General features: G+C 34.5%; 1 protein-coding gene across 1 annotated transcript in view; it reads left to right on the forward strand.

The window, feature by feature from the left end:
• The window catches only part of ctnna2 (catenin (cadherin-associated protein), alpha 2), a 602,172-nt gene that overhangs the window by 415,937 nt on the left and 165,587 nt on the right, over window positions 1-20,648 (forward strand). Inside the window, 1 exon segment of the mRNA XM_030138923.1 lies at window positions 14,276-14,428. Within this exon segment, the coding sequence (XP_029994783.1) occupies window positions 14,276-14,428 (153 nt within the window).

Consider the following 20,648-nt stretch of genomic DNA (forward strand, 5'->3'; position numbering starts at 1 on the left):
ATCCTACTGTAATGGACTTTCTGTGTTTGACGCGTGTCCTGATGTTGCACCACGGAAGGGCGCTATCGTACAATGGCACCACGGGTGCAATGCCGCTAATACAAATATAACACTGGTCAACAACAAATTTATTGTTGAAGTTTTTTGAGCTGATTTAGGATAATTTTGGTATGCTGAAACCAAAAATCACATTAATTTTGCTCAATCAGGTCAACTTTCTGAACTATGCTACATATTGGCTTTTTAACATTTTTGCTTACATTTATGGGCATTTTCACATCATATGATAAAAAATTCTTTCATATTTCTTGCAATAAACAAGTTCTGAAGATTTTACTTTTGCCAATTTACGATTAATGTTTTTTTAATATTACAGGTGTATGAAATGGCTTCGACTAGAAGATCTTGCAAAAATCAGCCTTACGTATTCTGCTACATCTGTGGTGAATACACCGTTGTACCTAACAGGAATCAAGTCACAAGTTTCACAAAGTGTGCTTATCAATCTTATTTTGGTATTAGTTATTATATTTTGTGAGAAGATCTAATTTTTCAAAATCAAATTAGCAAAAAAAACCTGACCTGATTGAGAAAAACAGATGTCATTTTTGGATTTAGCGTTGCAAAATGGTCCTAATTCAGTTGAAAAAACCTAGACAACTTGCAAAAAACATTTTTTTGTAACCCAGTGTAATCCTTAGTCCAGTGTTTTTCAGCCTTGGGGTCAGGACTCCATGTGGGGTCGCCTGGAATTCAAATGGGGTCGCCTGAAATTTGCAGAAATTTATTAAAAAATGTATTAATTAATAATGAAAAAATATATATGGTGAGTTGAGAGAGACAATCATAATCCTTAAAAGACAAACTGTGAAGCTGAAACTGAAGCACTGTGGTACTGTTTATCTTTCAAATGTTCATTGTGGTCGGTTTCAGATGCTGCAGCTCTTTCATAATTCATAGTTTGAGTTCTTGTTTGTTCAGTATTAATTGTCAGCCTTGTAAATCCAAGCTGGACTGACTGTACATATCCTGACCAAGGAAAATCAAATTCTCACTTTGTGCAGTAATCTACACCTGGCTTTTCTGCCTCCGTCCATAAAAATATACATTATATAGACTAAATGTTGTCTAAAATTAACGTTTATTTATAGCATAGTGTAGCAAACTAGTACATGATCAATAACAAACTGATTTTAGCAAAAAAAAAAAAAAAAAAAAAGGTCTCTGTTTTGAATGTCTGGGGTCACCAGAAATTTGTGATGTTAAAATGGGGTCATGAGCCAAAAAAGGTTGGGAACCATTGCCTTAGTCCAATCTAACTTTCTCCAAGTATGCGAGGAATGGAGTCCAAGCACTTGAAAAAGTGTTCACAGAACGTATCCTCAAAGACCTGAGCTTTTTCATCTGTAATAACAACATGTCATTGACCCACATTCGAAAAGAAGGAGGATTTGGATTGGATTTGTTTTAGTGTAAAAAAAACAAAAAAAAAAAAGGTAATATAATAAGAAAATGTTTACATTTACAAACTATCCTTAAATACAAAATGCAATTAACCTGAACAAATTCGAACAACCTGAAATGTCTTAAGAGGAGTAAGTGCAGTTTTAACAATATTCTGCTTGTTACTAAATGTTTTGTGCATTTGTAGATCCACTGTGATCTGTAAGTTGTAATGCACATGTGTAAATGATGAACTGAGGTGTCGTGTTGTTAAAATTGCACTTATTTTTCTTAAGAAATTTCAGTTTGTTCATAGTGGTTCATGTTATTCGCATTTTTTAAGGGATAATTTGTAGATGTTAACATTTTCATCATGTAATTTTACTTTTTTCAATCTTCTTTTCTCACAGTCTGTGTAAAAAGACTGTTTATTAACATCATAAATAGTCATATTATCACAGGTGTCATTACTATGAACCACTTCTAGCAACCTTGTTTACAGCTTTTCAGGTAGGCAGCATAATAGCATCTTTACATGATTCAATAAAAAATTAAACAGTTATTTTCATACAAATAGTATCATTTATCTGTTTGAAAGCATAATTGTAGGATCTTGAAGAAAGAAATAAAGAGGATTGAAACAACAATAGCAGAAGAGGCGAACAAAAGCTGTTACAGTCTCAACATGTATGTTTATTTTCCTGGCTCCATGTAAATAATTTTTTTTTAACCCATAAAGACCCAGTGTTACTTTTGTGGCAAATTAAATTTTCTCTGTACTTGACCTTTCTTACGTGACTTACCACCATTTATTGTAACATTATCCTCTTTATTTCATGTTTTTTCAGTGAAAAACCTTGTATTTTCTTGTATTTAATCCACTGATCATGTAGATCAGGGGTGTCAAACTCATTTTAAATCAGGGGCCACATTAAGCCCTAATTGATCTCCAGTGGGCCAGACCAGTAAAACAATAGCATGATAACCTGTAAATAATGACGACTCCAAATTTTTCTCTTTGTTTTCGTGCAATCAAAATTAAATTATGAAAATATGTACATTTACAAACTATCAAAACAAAAATGATGTGAATAACCTAAAAAAAAAGGAAATTTCTTGAGAAAAATAAGTGCGATTTTAACATTATTACACCTCAACTTACCACTTATACATGCATATATATTATGGATTGGATCTACAAAGGCACAAAATATTTAATAACAGGAAGAATAATGTTAAATTTTCACTTTTCAGGTTTCAGGTTTTTCACATTCAGGATAGTTTGTAAATGTGAATATTTTCATAATTTGATGTAACTTTTTACACTAAAACAAAGAGAAAAATTTGGGGTTGTCATTATTTAGAGGTGTAATGTCATGTTGTATTTTTCATATTAAACTAAGAAAATGTGGAGTCATTACTTATAGGTTATTATGCTGTTATTATTTTAGTTGAGATCCCATTGTTAGTTTAGGTATGTGGAACCTGAACTAAAACGAGTTCGACATCTTTGATTGTTAATATCTTAAGTGTAATTTTTGCGCTTTGCAAATTCATCCCACGGGCCGGAGTGGAACCTTTGGCGGGCCGGTTTTGGCCCCCGGGCCGCATGTTTGACACCCCTGATATAGATGTTCATAAAAGCTCAGGTTAAAGTTGAGGGTTATTGTATTAGAAATAGAGAAAACTGAAGAAAAAATGACTTTTTCAGCAAAGATATAAACAACTGAATATAAACCAAGTGTGTCCATCTTCTGTCGTATATCAAAGCCCATGGGTTTTACTGGTGAATCAATGTTGTAGAAGATGACAGTGTTTCTACGTTCACTACGGAGCCTCTGAACGTCCAAATGGGTCAGATCTGATGACCATGAAAAGATGACAAACTGTATTTTACACCAATTATTTACATGGATTGATAGGATTAGTGGAATTAAACAGTTACATCAGTAGATGGTTTTGGTCGACAGTAGATGTTTGGGTCTTTATGGGTTAATATGGTACTAAGGCAACACATTTTAGAAACTTACTGCCTTTGACCTGAATCATTTCAGTCAGTCCGCTTATATTAGAAGATTTATTGCAGGACCATCACTACCCACAGATATTTTATACATGGGTATATTGGGCAGTGACCAATAAATAACTTTCCCCTGGTGGGACAGGTGGATGCTGGAGTGGTGGAGGGGGCTTAAAGACTCGGTAGCAGAGTTGACATGCAGTGGCAGCTGGGAAATACACTTAAAATAGGCCGTCAAAATGGAGGGTGTGGTTAGTATGTGGAAAGAGCAATATGTTTGTATCAGCGGAGCTTGAGTTTTATCTGCCATGATCTCAAGGTTGAATAGAATAGAATAGAATAGAATAGAATAGAATAGAATAGAATAGAATAGAATAGAATAGAATAGAATAGAAGAGGCAAGGCAGGTTTATTTATATAGCACATTTCATGTATAAGACAATTCAAAGTGCTTTACATAAAACATAAAAGCATTACAGCAGGGGGCAGGGGAAGCAATAAAAAGTATAGGCAAAAAAAAAAAAAAACAGATAAAAACTTTAAGCTTAAAAGAAACAGTGCAGATCTGAACTTCTGAATAAAAACTCTATTCAAGTGCAGCTGAGAACAGGTGGGCCTTTTTGCTGGATTTAAATAAACATAGAATAGAATAGAATAGAATAGAATAGAATAGAATAGAATAGAATAGAATATCCAGATACTGTCATTTGTCCACAAAGTTCCTACGCAAGTATGGAAAGTATGGAATTTGATTTTATAAATTTCCAGGACTGGAAGAGTGTAGAAAATGAAACAAATCTATGGAAAAATATCCATGTCTCCAAGAGTGTTACCACTGTTCTATTTTCTAAAACATAAAATTATGCATATCTAACAAAGAAATGGATTGTTCTGTTTTTTAAGGCCCTTGCTAGCGCAGTTAAAATGTTTGTGTGAGAGCGCATACAGTAGGCTACATGTCCTAGAAAACACTTGGGCAGATTGACAAGTTGAATGTCCAGCCCTCTGCTCTTCTCCTCCTCCAACCCATTTTAAGGCCCGCCCATGTGTCGTCAAGTTTCACTACTGCTTTGATGGACAGGTGATGTCCACACACTGTTGGTGAGCGTACTGTTCAACAGGCCCTGTATGATGGTTGGCAGAACTCATAATGGGTAGATGTAAATGCTCTGACTGGCTCATAAATCCCAAATATAAACACTGGTTGGCTGGTTGGAATTTTTTTTTTTTTACCAAGGCGTCTGGAAATTCGGGTCTGAAGTATGGAATTTTGAAATTTCAAATGAGTAGGAACCCTGCATACATACACATACACTGGTAAAAAAAAAAAAAAAATCTGTAATTTAACAGAATTTTCACTGTTTATTTTACAGATTTTTCCTTTATTTTTAAGATACAGGAAAATATCAATGAAATTACAAAAAGAGACTGTGATTTTACACGTCAAATGTAAAATAACACGAAAAAACTGTAACTGTGAATAACCCAAAAATTTGCATTTTTTAAAAAAAGTTTTTTTTTTCTTTTTTCACAGAAAAATACAGTTAAAGTGCATTTGCAAATGTATCATAATTTCACAAATATTTGTTTTCTATTTATGAGATTAAACTGTCAATTTGAAGTTTAATACTGTAAAAAAATAATAAAACAAGATAAAATTACTGACAGTTAACCGTAAAAGAAGTATTTGTTCTGTAAGTTTAACAAGACTTGTTCGGTAATTGACAAATATCTTGTGTAATTACAGGAGGTTTCATAACAAAAATTTTGAATAAATGTATTTTTGTGAATGTATAACATGTATAAGTGCTGGTAAACTGTCAAAATACAGTTTTTATCAGTGGATTGTACAACTTAGTCTAATTGAAAATTATTTATACATATATTTATATTTATAGGTAATTTGATTGTTTTAATACATGTACATATTCTGTATTAAACATTAAAAAGTAAAAAAAAAAAAAAGCAAAATCTCATGTAAAGTTAGGGCAAAAAACTGTATTTTAATCATGGAAAATTACCATATTTTTATGAGATGGTTATTTTCCGTTATTTAACAGTATTTTTTCGGCACCCCTGCTGCCGGAATGTTACCATTTTTTCACGTTCTTTTTTTTTTAAGTGTAGAATGAATGAAACTTCCTTGCTTGAGTCTTTCAGTAATTATGTGTTAGTATTAGTAATTAAAAAAAAAAATAAAAAAAAAGTAACTAAAAATATATGTTGTCAGGTATATCAAATCCAGTAGTGAGTTTTCGGACACCCTTAAAATTAAGGAATTTTTGTACCTTTTAAATTATTGATGATGTTTTATCTGTATGTTCTTAGTTTAGTTATTTCTGTGTGGTTTTAGAACTAACTTTTATTGTGTTTTATGTATATTTTTAGTGTGGATGTATGATGTATGTAAGACTTAATGTATGGCTGCTGTCTTTAAAAAGAAATTTTTAATCCCAATCAGCTTTCTCCTGGTTAAATAAAATAAAATTAAAGACAGAAAAATCCATAATTTTAAAGAGTATTACGTATTTCCAAAAAAGTGGGGGGTTTTTTGGTTTATTTTTTTGTGTTTTCCAAAAGGTGTGGCTGCATCTGACAGATACAAACAAATGCAAGTGTTTTGTTTGTTTGTTTTTTTAATTTCTTATTAATTTTATATTTTTACAGAAAAAAATAAAACTAAATTCTTAACAGTTTCAACTTGTCCTGCCCTGGATATGTTTCCAAGGGCATTATGAACTTTTAACAGAACACGTACAGAAGGGAACATGTGGGTTTGGAGAATGGGACAATACTTGGCAGTTGGCAATACTTGGAGTTCAATGACTTCAGAGTGATTCTTAATGCAATAATATATCATAAATACATGGGCCGTCCAAAAACTGTTTTTCCACCACAGTATTGACAGGAATGAGTTATAGCACTTAGGATACCAGATTATTCCACATGAGGATGCAACGAAAGTTATTTCACAGTTAGTACAGCTACACCTGCATTCTCTTAAACCACCCACTTACCATCCAGCCCCCCCCGCAAAGGTGAGAAAAGGGGTATTGTTTTTGGTTTGGTTTGTTTGTTAACACTCTAGCAGCAAAACTATTGCTTCAATTCATACCAAATTGGGTTTATAGATTGCCAGTGACCTAGAATAGATCTGATTACATTTAGGGAAAAGTAGGTGAAAGTTCAAATTTTTTATGAATTTTTAAAATCTTTTTTTTTTTTTTTCCATTTACTTAGGTGAAATTTCTAATGTCTATAAAAACATCAGTTTTGTTTGAATTTGCTTCAGACTTGGCACATATATATGGAGGACTGAACCTGCCATATTGAAAAATATATACAGAAATATAAAAATGACTTGATAAATTAATTCATGTACTTATACATGGTACAAAAAAAAAATAAAAAAATTAAAAGGCATTTATTTACTTTAACATGCCATTTAACTTAACATGTATTTATTTATTTAGTCCTTATCAAGGTTATAATAGTTTTGGATTTTTAATTATAGTTTAGTTTTAATTAGTTTTGACTTTTTTTTCTCTTATTCAGTTAGTTTTAATTAGTTTTTAGAGCAGGTTTGTTAGTTTTTATTAGTTATCGTTTTTTTCTGAATGCTTAGTTTTAGTTTAGTTCAGTTTAGTTTTAGTATTAGTTTTAGTTATTTCATATATTTTATCTTCCTCATCATCCTATTCAAAGAAATTAGTGAGGCATGGATATGGGTTACCCTGGACACTTTATTTGGGGGTCGGGTTAGGGCGGCTCATGGACTGAGCAGAGACACAATGTACCGTACAATGTATAAATTCCCTATAGCAGGTTGAGGTGGGGTGCAATCCATACACGTCACTTACGTGAAACAATGTGAAGATGTGCAAAGCAGGAGAGGAGATGCACAAAGCAGCCAGCAGTTAAACCAGATAGAAACATATATAACCAGCTAACCAGCAGTTAAAGCAGATAGAAACATATATAAACCAGCTAACCAGCAGTTAAAGCAGATAGGAACATATTATAAACCAGCTAATCAGCAGTTAAAGTAGATAGGAACATATTATAAACCAGCTACCCAGCAGTTAAAGCAGATAGGAACCTATTATAAACCAGCTAACCAGCAGTTAAAGCAGACAGAAACATATATAAACCAGCTAACCAGCAGTTAAAGCAGACAGAAACATATATATAAACCACTTATAAACATATATAACCCAGTTCCTCATCAGTAAACCACACCTTAGCAGATATCTCATATCTTAATCATCTGCAGTTCCATTATTAGCCAACTTTGCTTCAGTTCAGTTCAGCTAGCTGTAGCTAGTAACATCAAACGTTTTTTAACATTCTAACAGGTTCCATACCTCTGTAATTGGATTAGTTTTCATCCTCCTCTTTTCTCCTCTTCTAAACTGTGCAGTTCAGGGCTTGGAAGGCCTTTTCATGGTGATAAACTCTCCAGTTTTAACCTGGATGCTAGTTCAACACTGACTGTCCTTTAGCTCTGCTCTGTCTCTGTCACTCACGTGCACACACGGTACGCCAAAAAAAAAAAAAAAAAAAACCCGACCCATGTATCACTACAGTAAACCCCAGACAGGACTGTGCTGCTGTGTCCCAGCTTTAGTCTGTATGTTCCAGGTAGAGTGGGGACCAGAAGACCACTGGAAACCACAAATGACCAGACATGACAGACTGTGAAGTGTTGTATGGTGTCACCAGCTCAAACTGCTGGAGCCAAATAAATCAATTTCATATCAATCCGACATTGACAAAGACGAAAACGAAGGGAATTGTATCCATAATTTTTATACGTTTTAGTTAGTTTTGTAAGCTCACGATACAGTTTCAGTTATCGTTTTTTTCTTTTAATTAGAGTTTTTATTAATTTCAGTTAACGAAAATGTTTTTTCAATTTTAGTTTTCGTCATTTCGTTCGTTTTCGTTAACGATAATAACCTTGGTCCTTATTTATATTTTTCCTTCTTTAATTTTTATCCCTGCATGTATTTATACACACAGAAATGTAAAATAGAGATGCAGGAATAAATAGGCCTTGGAGAAATAAACAGAGGAAAAAAATGCAAGAGCGGGAATACTGGGGCGGCAAATATGACTATGCATTAAAAAAAAAAAAAAAAAAAAAGTCAGATGAAAATCAAATATGGAAATAAATTTTAAAAAATAGATAAAGAAAATGTAAAAAGAAAACAATGCAAAAATAAATGCAGGGATAAAAATTAATAATATAAATAATATAAATAAGACAAAAATAAATAAATGCTTCAGAAAATAAAATGTTAAAGTAAATAAATGCCTTTAAATTTTTTTTGTATCATGTATTGGTACATGAAATACTGTATCAAGCCATTTTTATATTTCTGTATATATTTTTCAATATGGCAGGTTCAGTCCTCCATACATACATAGAGACAGTTGATATGCTGACATCAGCACACACATAGACATGATGACATCAGCTGGATCGATGCCAAAATAAGCTATAATATGTGCGAGGGGCGGGGTTTGTTGTTATTATTATCCTCATTTTTCCAAAATAACTAAAATCATCATAAGTATCTTTACCAGCTGCCATTTTCTCAATGAGCAGGAAGCAATATATCTTACTCTCTATTAAGTTCCTTCACACACACACCCCAAAATAAATAAATAAATAAATAATAACTGTGTATATTTTTTACCACTTGACCAAATCAGATAAGCTGACTAGATTTGTAAGTTAACATGGCAGTTTTTACTTGCTCCAGGAAAACTAGCAACTTGTGTAGTTTAACCCTGATTCGATCTGTCTAAAATGTACATTTTAAGCCTGAGAGGGCCACATGTACTTGTAGACTCTTACTCAAAGCCATTTCTATAGATTTTTCTTGATTATAAACTATATTTAGCAGAATTGTTTATATAGCATTTGTCAGGGAAATATCCAAAACTAATCTGTGTGTTTCAGTATAGATATAATTATTTAGACCTGCAAATTAAATCTGTTTTTTTTTTAAATTCATAATGTTGCTTGGGGATTGCTCTTTTTTTTTTTAATATTGTGAATATTGAAGTCCTTACAAATTAATCAAGGGTAAAATCTTTGCAAATTAATTTGAACCCTTTCATGCATAGCGGTCACTACAGTGGACAGTTATTCTCCAGCTGTTCTCCTATATATTCATGGATTTTGTTGTTTTAGTTCCATATCAGCCAACACAGTAGATGCTCATGCATCATCCCATACACTGCAATTTATACCATTACTGTAACTTTACTGCCCTTGATAAATCTGATGTAGAGTAACATGTTTAAGTGTAAATCGATTGCTTTTATTATTATTAGTCTGTAATTAACAAGTTGTTGGGTTTTTTTTGCATTATATCTCCATGAATTGAGTAATGATTGGTATTAGAGTGTTAAAATGTGAGAAAACATTAGATTAGTAGCATTAAAAATGTCTGGTAAAGGTTCATACAGGGTGGGGAAGCAAAATTTACAATATTTTGAGGCAGGGATTGAAAGACAGTGTATGACCAATTAGTTTATTGAAAGTCATGAGAATTTATTTGCCACAAGAAAATGGACATAATAGAAAATGTTTTTATTCTATGTGTCCTCCTTCTTTCTCAATAACTGCCTTCACACGCTTCCTGAAACTTGCGCAAGTGTTCCTCAAATATTCAGGTGACAACTTCTCCCGTTCTTCTTTAATAGTATCTTCCAGACTTTCTCGTAATAGTTTTGCTCATAGTCATTCTCTTCTTTCCATTATAAACAGTCTTTATGGACACTCCAACTATTTTTGAAATCTCCTTTGGTGTGACGAGTGCATTCAGCAAATCACACACTCTTTGACGTTTGCTTTCCTGATTACTCATATGGGCAAAAGTTTGTGAAAAGGTATGGATAATAGTGTTAGGTATGATTATGACATCAATATATGTTTGGTTTCAAAACAACTGACGTAGTGCCTGCTGAGAAGAAACAACTAAATGTTCATTGTAAATTTTGCTTCCCCACCCTGTACTGTCTTCCACATATAATTTTTGCAGATAATTCATTTTTCAGACGAACTAGTAAAGCAGGTAAACAAACAGCTACCCCGTCTGATAAATGAATGACCTAAAATAAGCATTAAAAATGTTTTTTATTTCATAGTTTTCACACAATATATCAGTAAATACATGTTTCTTTGCTCCAAAAATTAAACGTGTGGTGTCCAGCTGCTGAGTGGACATTTTTGCAGCTCCATGAAAAACAGGTTCATAAGAAAATTTTCTTTAGGCATGTTTTTTTCATGCCTAAACACGCAGGGAAAAAAAATCTTAAATGAAGGTCTCGTAATTCATGCATGAAAGGGTTAAAAGATTGAAGGATGACGCCCTCAGATCCGCTGATAAAAGCAAAACAAGAAAACCAAAAGTCGAGTGGAAAAAAACTCGGTGCTACATGTTCAGATTTCGATGAAACTGAATGTCACTCCAGTCTTCACCTCACTGTATGTGTCACCACGGGAAAGAAAATGCCACAGCTAAATCTGTTCTGCCCTGATGCAATAATCATTATTTAAAATGCCAAAGTGTAAAAGCCTCAGAGAAAAATATGATGATTTGGTTGCATCTCTGTGTTGTAATTAGTGATTGAGTGCTTTAGACTTTTCGATGCAGGGTTGCTCACAGATACTGCGGGCTTCAGGTTGTTTACAGCATTTGCAGACCTGTCATGTCCAGACTGGCCAAATCTAGTCTCTTTCCAGAGGCTGTAGTGATGGATTATCTGCCCCTAGGAAGCCATAATTCACCATTGTTCCCCTTCACTCCGTGGGCTAGCAATTAAGTTTGTAATTGCTGCAGGTTATTTAAGTATGTCTGACAGACCAGCATATGATTTTTTTTTCTTTTTTTTTTTGGTTAAATGAATTTTCTCTTGTCAGTCACTGCTAATAGACTCCTCCACCTTCTCTCCTGCTTGTTTCAACAGTTTTAATTTGGAAATGTGGCCGCAGTGTTTGTCGTACATCTAATTATACGAGATGGCTCGAAAAGTCAAACAAATCTCTGACATCTTTGTTGTTAATTAAACGCTTTTCTCTTTAATGTCATCATTTACGTATAGGGAAATGATAACCAAACCAGCAGGATGAGGCGTTGTCTGTGTTAGCGCATACAGCTTATGTTGTTTGAGGTTTGAATGACTTTAATTGAGTCCAGTTCTAATCTTTCGTTACATGTTGAGGTGTTAAGTACCTGATCAGTGCTACTGCTGTTACTGTTAATTACACTGGATTAAAATTTTAACTTAACCCTTCGAAGTCTGTGATATAAATGTCCATTTTTGCCATAACTGCTTATAATCACCATTTCAGGCATTTTATTTCACCTGTTACCCAATGTGTTGCATATCAAAATATGCAGAACATTCTCAGCTATCAGGAGAAAACTGGACCGCTGTTATGAAAATGTTGAGCCCTGAAGCTGAAAAATTAGAATTCCAATTTTGGGGGGGGGGGGGGGAAGAAAAAAAAAAAAGATAAATAACCTGTGAAATACCTTTACTGTGTGTAAATGGAATTATGGAGATTACATATTGATTTAGCAATTTGTTTTGTTCACAAAGGTAGTGAAACATATGAAAAACAGCCTAAAATAAAAATAAATAAATAAATAAGAATGTGTTTTTAATTGAAATTGTTGTTTTTTACTTGACTTTCAAAAAAAGTAAAACTGAGTGATATGAAATGACAATGAATAATAAATAAGTCACAGAAAGCGCTAAACAATGTAGACTCAGAGAAAGGGGGAAAGGGGGGGTGCTGCCTTCAGGGACCGACCAGAGACTCTGTAAATCTTAAAACTCAGCACAGATAAAACAGACGGCGTCTACACAAAACATATGAATTGATACAGATACATAAACTACTTCTATGCATTTTTTTTTTTTTTTTTTATGGTGGAGATGTGCACAGAACATGTAGTCTAGCAACAGTTTGAAGCCATTGTACGCTCATTGTACTACTATGTTGTTATAATTTACATCAAATATGAACATATTCATTAAAGTATGGCTTTGGGACCTGAACTTGCTCTTGAAAATATCACCGGTGGATCTTTATATATCAGAACCCACTGTGTCCCTATAGTGTATTCTTGTCTGTTTTTGTACTAGAAGTAAGTGCAATTTTAACAATATTCTGCTTGTTACTAAATGTTTTGTGCATTTGTCGATCCACTGTGATCTGTAAGTTGTAATGCACATGTGTAAATAATAAACTGAGGTGTAATGTTGTTAAAATTGCACTTACAGGGGTTGGACAAAATAATGGAAACACTTCTATGATGCCACAATGTTAGGTGTTTCCATTATTTTGTCCAACCCCTGTATTTTTCGTAAGAAATTTCAGTTTGTTCATAGTGGTTCATGTTATTCACATTTTTTTAAGGGATAATTTGTAGACGTTAACATTTTCATCATGTAATTTTACTATTTTCAATCTTCTTTTTTTACAGTCTGTGTAAAAAGACTGTTTATTAACATCATAAATAGTCATATTATCGCAGGTGTCATTACTATGAAGCACAACTAACAACCTTGTTTACAGCTTTTCTGGCAGCAGCATAATAGCATCTTTACATGATTCAATAAATAATTTGACAATTATTTTCATATAAATAGTGTCATTTTTCTGTTAGAAAGCATAATTGTAGGATCTTGAAGAAAGAAATAAAGAGGATTGAAATTCCAATTTTGAGGGAAAAAAAGATAAATAACCTGTGAAATACCTTTACTGTGTGTAAATGAAAATATGGCGATTACATATTGATTTAGCAATTTGTTTCATTCGCAAACTGTAGTGAAACATGAAAAACAGCCTAAAATAAATAAATAAATGTGTTTTTAATTGAAATTGTTGTTTTTACTTGACTTTCAAAAGAAGTAAAACTGAGTGATATGAAATGACAATGAATAATAAATAAGTCGCAGAAAGCTCTAAACAATGTAGACTCAGAGAAAGGGGAAAAGGGGGGGTGCTGCCTTCAGGGACCGACCAGAGACTCTGTAAATCTTAAAACTCAGCACAGATAAAACAGACGGCGTCTACACAAAACATATGAATTGATACAGATACATAAATTACTTCTATGCATTTTTTTTTTTTTTGCACAGAACATGCAGTCTAGCAACAGTTTGAAGCCATTGTACGCTCATTGTACTACTATGTTGTTATAATTTACATCAAATATGAACATATTCATTAAAGTATGGCTTTGGGACCTGAACTTGCTCTTGAAAATATCACCGGTGGATCTTTATATATCAGAACCCACTGTGTCCCTATAGTGTATTCTTGTCTGTTTTAGTACTAGTCTCATGTGACCAACTCCCTCTTTGTGTAAGATGAAGGACCTGCCTGTTGTGGTTTCTGTACTGTTCCCTCTGGCATCTCATCAGATATCCTAGTGAGTAGCATCAGGGTCCATTTACTGTCTTATAAAACAACCAGTCCCCTGCCAGTTTGGTACAAAACGATTCCATAAACAAAGATATACGTTGCAAAGCCTGCCCTTGTAAAAGGCCTTATGGGAAAAATGACACCTTACAAGCAATTTACACTCTTGCCTGTTGAGAGTTTCCTTTTTCTTCTCCTCTCCTCCTCTGTCTATCCTTTCAACCCATTATGTCGCTACATCATATTCATTACAAAGCGATGTGGTATGTAATCATTGCCAAATGTAATTGAGAGAAGTCATTTTCAGTGTTATTAATAATATGACCTTTTCTTCCTTCCACCTCTGTCCTTCTGTATTCTAGTTGAGAAAGGCAGTCATGGACCACATCTCAGACTCTTTTCTGGAGACCAACGTCCCCCTTTTGGTGCTCATTGAAGCAGCTAAGAGTGGAAACGAGAAGGAGGTCAAGGAGTACGCCCAGGTGTTCCGCGAACATGCCAACAAGCTGGTGGAGGTCAGTCATAAATTATACATGGGGGCACAAACACATACACGCGCACACATACACATATATATAAACATATATATACTCACATATCTGTTCTCATCCACCGGGTCAGAACTGAAATAATTATGTGCGTGTTCAATTATATGAGCGCTTCAGGTCAGGTCAACATAATGATTCCTAGAGCTGCAGTCGTCTTTCTGGCCAGTAAATAAAATAGCCTCTTTAATAAGAAGAGAAATGATCTGCAGCAGACATACTTGTCATTTTTAATATATAGCAGTGGTGTGTCATTTGAGGAAGAGCAACAAGAAGACCTTTGGAAATGACAAGATATTTACAAGTTTTCAGATTGTCTCTCACATCCACTCTGTGCAATGTTAAGCAGACCTTGCACGTCCTTGCTTTCATTGCTTGAATACCATTTTCTCTTAAGCAGCGGGGGAATGTTATTGAATTATTTGTAATGTAGTGACTTAGCAGAACTATACTCTTTTTCCTCATTCATTTTTGGCCAAAATCATATTATGAACCACAACCCAACTAAAATAAAATGCTTTGCACGCAGCTTTTCACTGCTCAAATACCCTGAGTAATTTTGTGCTTGCAGCTGGAAATAGAACTGTCCTTTTTTTTTTTTTTTTTTTTTCCTTTATGTGTTTTATCTTCTTTTATATTCAAAGTTATGGCTTCAGACTGCCCAGCCTCCTCGCAGAGCTCGAAAAGACATCATGTCCTCATATTAACACGAGTTATTTCTATATTCTCAGCAGTAAGAAAGCAGCAGGGGAAAAAAACTGGATTTTGTCATGAAACAACAATGGCAAAACCTAACAGAGAGTTTCCATTGCTCCAGTTAGTTTGGCTGAGAGCAGACTAATACTAGGAGGATAATTTCAGATACTAGCACATCTAACCTTCCTGCATCAACTCATGGGATGGATTTTCTCAGGAAAAAAGTGAAAACTTCTATTAAGTTCATGGAACCTTGCAAAATCCGAAAGCTCACCTCCACAGACTTTTTTTTTAGTTATGAATTTTTTTGGCCCTTGGAGCTAAATTTCATCATTAGTATGTGTATTCTTGAGCTTTGCCGAAACTGGATTGAAAATTGTATTGAACTTCCAGGAAACCCTAAGGATAATTTGCGGCCTATATTCGTGTAGATCGTTGCAGCTGAAATTAAATGATAAAACATCAATAATTTCTTACTCAAACACGAAATGCTTCTTTTTCAAAAGTAAATATCTTCTCTTGTAAACAAATTTTAATGTTATATATTAATATAGTTCTGTCTTATCTACAAGACCTAAGTCCTGCATAAAAAAAAAAATACGGGCTGAAAGAGATGAAAAACCCACATTCTGGCTATATGTTTTCCCAAGACTTATTTGAATTTCACTCAAACTTTTTCATGGGAAAGTGTTAATATTCACTGAGGATGTTTAATTTTTTTTTTTTTTCTTACATAAAACAGCTCAACAACAAATGTCTTAAAAAGTCCTGAGATTGGAGATTTAGCTTAACCCTTTCATGCATAGTGGTCACTCCAGTGGACAGTTATTCTCCAGCTGTTCTCTTGTATATTCATGGGTTTTGTTGTTTTAGTTGCATATCAGCTAACACAGTGGACACTTATGCATCATCTCATACACTGTAATTCATACTATTACTGTAACTTTGCTGTTCTTGATCAACCTGATCTGCAGTAACGTGTTAAATAAATTGCTAATTGTTATTAGACTGTAATTAACAATTTTATTTATCAAAAAGGTTGGGTTTTTTTGCATTGTATTTGCATGAAGTTAGTAATAACTAGTATTAGAGTATGCTAAAATGTGAGAAAACATCAGATTAGCTGCATGAAAAATGTTTTTATTTCATAGTTTTCACACAGTATATCCCTTTCTGATCATGGGTTTTAAATACATGTTTTGGTTTTTTTTTTTGCTTCAAAAATTAAATGCATGGTGTCCAGCTAAGTGGACATTTTTGTAACTCCATGGAAAATAGGTTAATAAAAAAATTTCAATCACATTGTTTTTTTCATGCCTAAACAGGAATAAAAATACTCAGGAAAAAAAACTCAACTAAGGTTCTCATAATTCATGCATGAAAGGGTTAAACTTGATGTAAAGGTTCTATATATAGAACGTTCACATTTGCACATCATTGACGTTGTCATAAGTGTTTGCTCCTGGAAGATTCTGTACGGTTTCTGTAAATTGGCTTGAGAGTCGGGTTTTGACCAACTCTATATACTACTTGTATTTATATAGATGTGTGCATACAGGGTGGGGAAGCAAAATTTACAATATTTTGAGGCAGGGATTGAAAGACAGTGTATGACCAATTAGTTTATTGAAAGTCATGAGAATTTATTTGCCACAAGAAAATGGACATAATAGAAAATGTTTTTATTCTATGTGTCCTCCTTCTTTCTCAATAACTGCCTTCACGCGCTTCCAGAAACTTGCGCAAGTGTTCCTCAAATATTCGGGTGACAACTTCTCCCATTCTTCATTAATAGTATCTACCAGACTTTCTCCTAATAGTTTTGCTCATAGTCATTCTCTTCTTTCCATTATAAACAGTCTTTATGGACACTCCAACTATTTTTGAAATCTCCTTTGGTGTGACGAGTGCATTCAGCAAATCACACACTCTTTGACGTTTGCTTTCCTGATTACTCATATGGCCAAAGTTTCTGAAAAGGTATGGATAATAGTGTTAGGTATGACTATGACATCAATATATGTTTGGTTTCAAAACAATTGATGTAGTGCCTGCTGAGAAAAAACAACTAAATGTTCATTGTAAATTTTGCTTCCCCACCCTGTATATACTCAGGAAAACACACTTTTTGATATTCTATGCCATTTCTGCAATCAGACCCTACTAAATCCCCCCCAAATCCTCCACATTGGGCCTTTAAATAAAATCCTTGACTTGATCTGGGAGGGTTAGTTGAGTTGTATGGACCATCATCATGCATAAACACAGTCCATCAAAGCAGTAAATGTTTAGGAAAAGGGAATGCATCAGTTAGCTCATCCTATTCTGGTCAGTTTTCTGTGTTGACTATATCTTGTTTCAATGACTTTAAACAGACTTTGTTTCTCTGTCATTCAGTCCTGCAGCAAAGGAAGCATCCCATGACAAATTCTCTCCTTTCTTTGTGGAGAATTGCCTTTTGTTCTCATAACCCATTCAACGCCGCCTTTAGAACCTTTTATACAGGCCTTTCTTAACACACTGTCACTTACGACAGCACTGTCTCTTCCTCTGACATCAGCTGAGCCAGTGAGTGATTTGTGTGGCCTTTTGGTCCGCCCCAGCTGTTTGCTGATGAGGGAGGATCTGACGGATGCTACACTGAAAACGTGTCTTTTGCATACTATGCCATTTAATACTTTGTTAGCCTAAGGACATTTGAGGCAGATGGGTTCTGTTATTCCTTCTCATAGAGGAAAATAGGAAAGAGATGCTGCACTGCTTTCTGTCCTGAATTATAAAGCATATGGCTCCAATAAGGTTCACAGCAGTAGGTTTTAGGAAGAGAGGATTTACCCCAACTACAGGAAAGCTAACTCTAGCTGTGCAGTGGCCATAGATCATTGGGATGATCTCTTTATCAGTGTAAAAAAGACCATTTTATATGCAAATATAATCTTTTAACAACCAAAGGTATGTTCAGTCCGCTGTGTTGAATGCAGAGTAGTTTTATATATATATACAGGGTGGGGAAGCAAAATTTACAATGAACATTTAGTTGTTTTTTCTCAGCAGGCACTACGTCAATTGTTTTGAAACCAAACATATATTGATGTCATAATCATACCTAACACTATTATCCATACCTTTTCACAAACTTTTGCCCATATGAGTAATCAGGAAAGCAAACGTCAAAGAGTGTGTGATTTGCTGAATGCACTCGTCACACCAAAGGAGATTTCAAAAATAGTTGGAGTGTCCATAAAGACTGTTTATAATGGAAAGAAGAGAATGACTATGAGCAAAACTATTACAACAAAGTCTGGTAGATACTATTAAAGAAGAACGGGACAAGTTGTCACCCGAATATTTGAGGAACACCTGCGCAAGTTTCAGGAAGCGTGTGAAGGCAGTTATTGAGAAAGAAGGAGGACACATAGAATAAAAACATTTTCTATTATGTCCATTTTCTTGTGGCAAATAAATTCTCATGACTTTCAATAAACTAATTGGTCATACACTGTCTTTCAATCCCTGCCTCAAAATATTATAAATTTTGCTTCCCCACGCTGTATATGTATATTCTTTGTTTAGATGGAATCCCTGTTTAATTATCTAGTCATTCTTATCTGCATATTTTCCTTTACTCTGCTTTTTATCAGAAGCTTTTAGTCTTCTTGTAGCACTGTAAATAAAAGGACATTCTTTAAATGGTAAGTGAATATGGTACATTTTAGATGAAACTGATTAGTCTTTCCCATTCTTCTTTAGAGGGATATTGTTTAATAAAATGTAAGTGGTTGTGATTTTTGCAGCAGTGCTAGCTTGCCTGTTATTGAATATTCATTGCCACATCTCAGTATTTGACTTTTTTTTTTTTGTGTGTGTTTGACATTGAACACGAGAGGAAGAATCTTAGGGATTATGACTTTTCAGGTGTTGTATTATGGCTCTGATTCCCTGTAGAGTCTCACCAGCACTAGTAGGCTTGTGTTAACGTTTGTGTTAACACGATGGAACTTCCTCTCCGTTGCCCTACACTTGTCTCTCAGCACATGTCGAATCAGGATGCATCGTGTCCGTTTCACCTGGTGTAAGATGTTTCTGTCATTCAGATGCACATGCAGCTTGACATACTGACACCATATCAGTGTCATGTTAGAGGTTGGACTAAATGATTTTTATTCCTTATGCCTGTAGACTCGTTGAGACAAAAAGATTTGAGCTCTGTAGCGTCATGGTAAAGTAGTTAGAGTTTGCAGTGGTTCATGAGAAGTGCCTTGGCATGTAATAAGCCAGACCTTTGTTGGGTTAAATTGACTCATCACATTGTAACTGGTTGAGCAGCACATGCATATGAATCTACTATCATGAGATGGCGTGGTGTTGTGTGGATGAAGTCAGATTAGAGGCAATTGTGGAATTACAGTTACAAGGTGATGAAAATGAGTAATCAGTGTGGCTGGACACAGTCGGAGATGAAAATCACTGGGAAAAAAATTATTTTAAACAATCTTGCTGAAGAGGAAGCTGCGGGTTCACTGTTACCGTGGTGTCAGATCATCATAGAGTTTTATGCTTTAATAGTTCAAATTCACAGGCAGAGGAATGAACTTCATGTTTGCATGTTAAATAGTGTTTTGACGCATGCAAATGTGATTGCTGCAGAGAGAACTCAAAAATCACACCAAATTAGAGTTTCTCCATGTGCAGCGGTAGTCTTTTTTAGTACTTTCTGCACTGTACAGCTCTTGCCTGTCTATGGTACTTCATATAAAATGTGTAAAGGAGGTGGAGGGCAGAGTGTTCATTCTGTTGGTGTGAACCTGTATCATTAGCGGTCATTGCTAACTTGATTGCTAATACATTTGTCTCCAGGCAATGATCTTAAACTCTGGACATTGTCCAAAGAATCAGGATCGTTGTATGGACTTGCCCTTTCACACACACATACCACACACAGCAGTAGACTGTCTGTGTCACATGTGTTCTCACTGGAAATGCTGAGTTGTTTAAAGCAGGGGCCTTAAACATGCGGCCCGGGGGCCAAATGTGGCCCGCCAAACGGTCCAGTCCGGCCCATGGGATGAATTTGTGAAATGCAAAAATTACACTGAAGATCAGAAGTGTGTGAACTCATACAAGGAATTGGCTTCGGTTTTTCTTAGCTCACGACGTACAATTCTAACATAAACCCAAACACACTTAAACGTAGACCTAATATCAACAACCATTTGGCTAGAGACAAGGACCGCAATGGGATTATATCAACAATCATTTTAGTTCAGGTTCTACATACAGACCAATTCAATCTCAAGTGGCTAAGTTCGTAAAATACTCCCATAATAACCTATAAATACTCACAACTTCAATTTTTTTCACTGCAAATGTAAATGTTTTAATGTAGTTTTCCTGTATTTACACCAAAGCAAACCATAATTTCACAAAAAAAAAAAAGTGAATGACCTGAAATACCTGTAAATTGTAATGTAAATGTCCAATCCAATCCAACTTC

The sequence above is a fragment of the Sphaeramia orbicularis genome, chromosome 1 (genome assembly GCF_902148855.1).
Source record: "Sphaeramia orbicularis chromosome 1, fSphaOr1.1, whole genome shotgun sequence".
NCBI classification, from domain to species: domain Eukaryota; kingdom Metazoa; phylum Chordata; class Actinopteri; order Kurtiformes; family Apogonidae; genus Sphaeramia; species Sphaeramia orbicularis.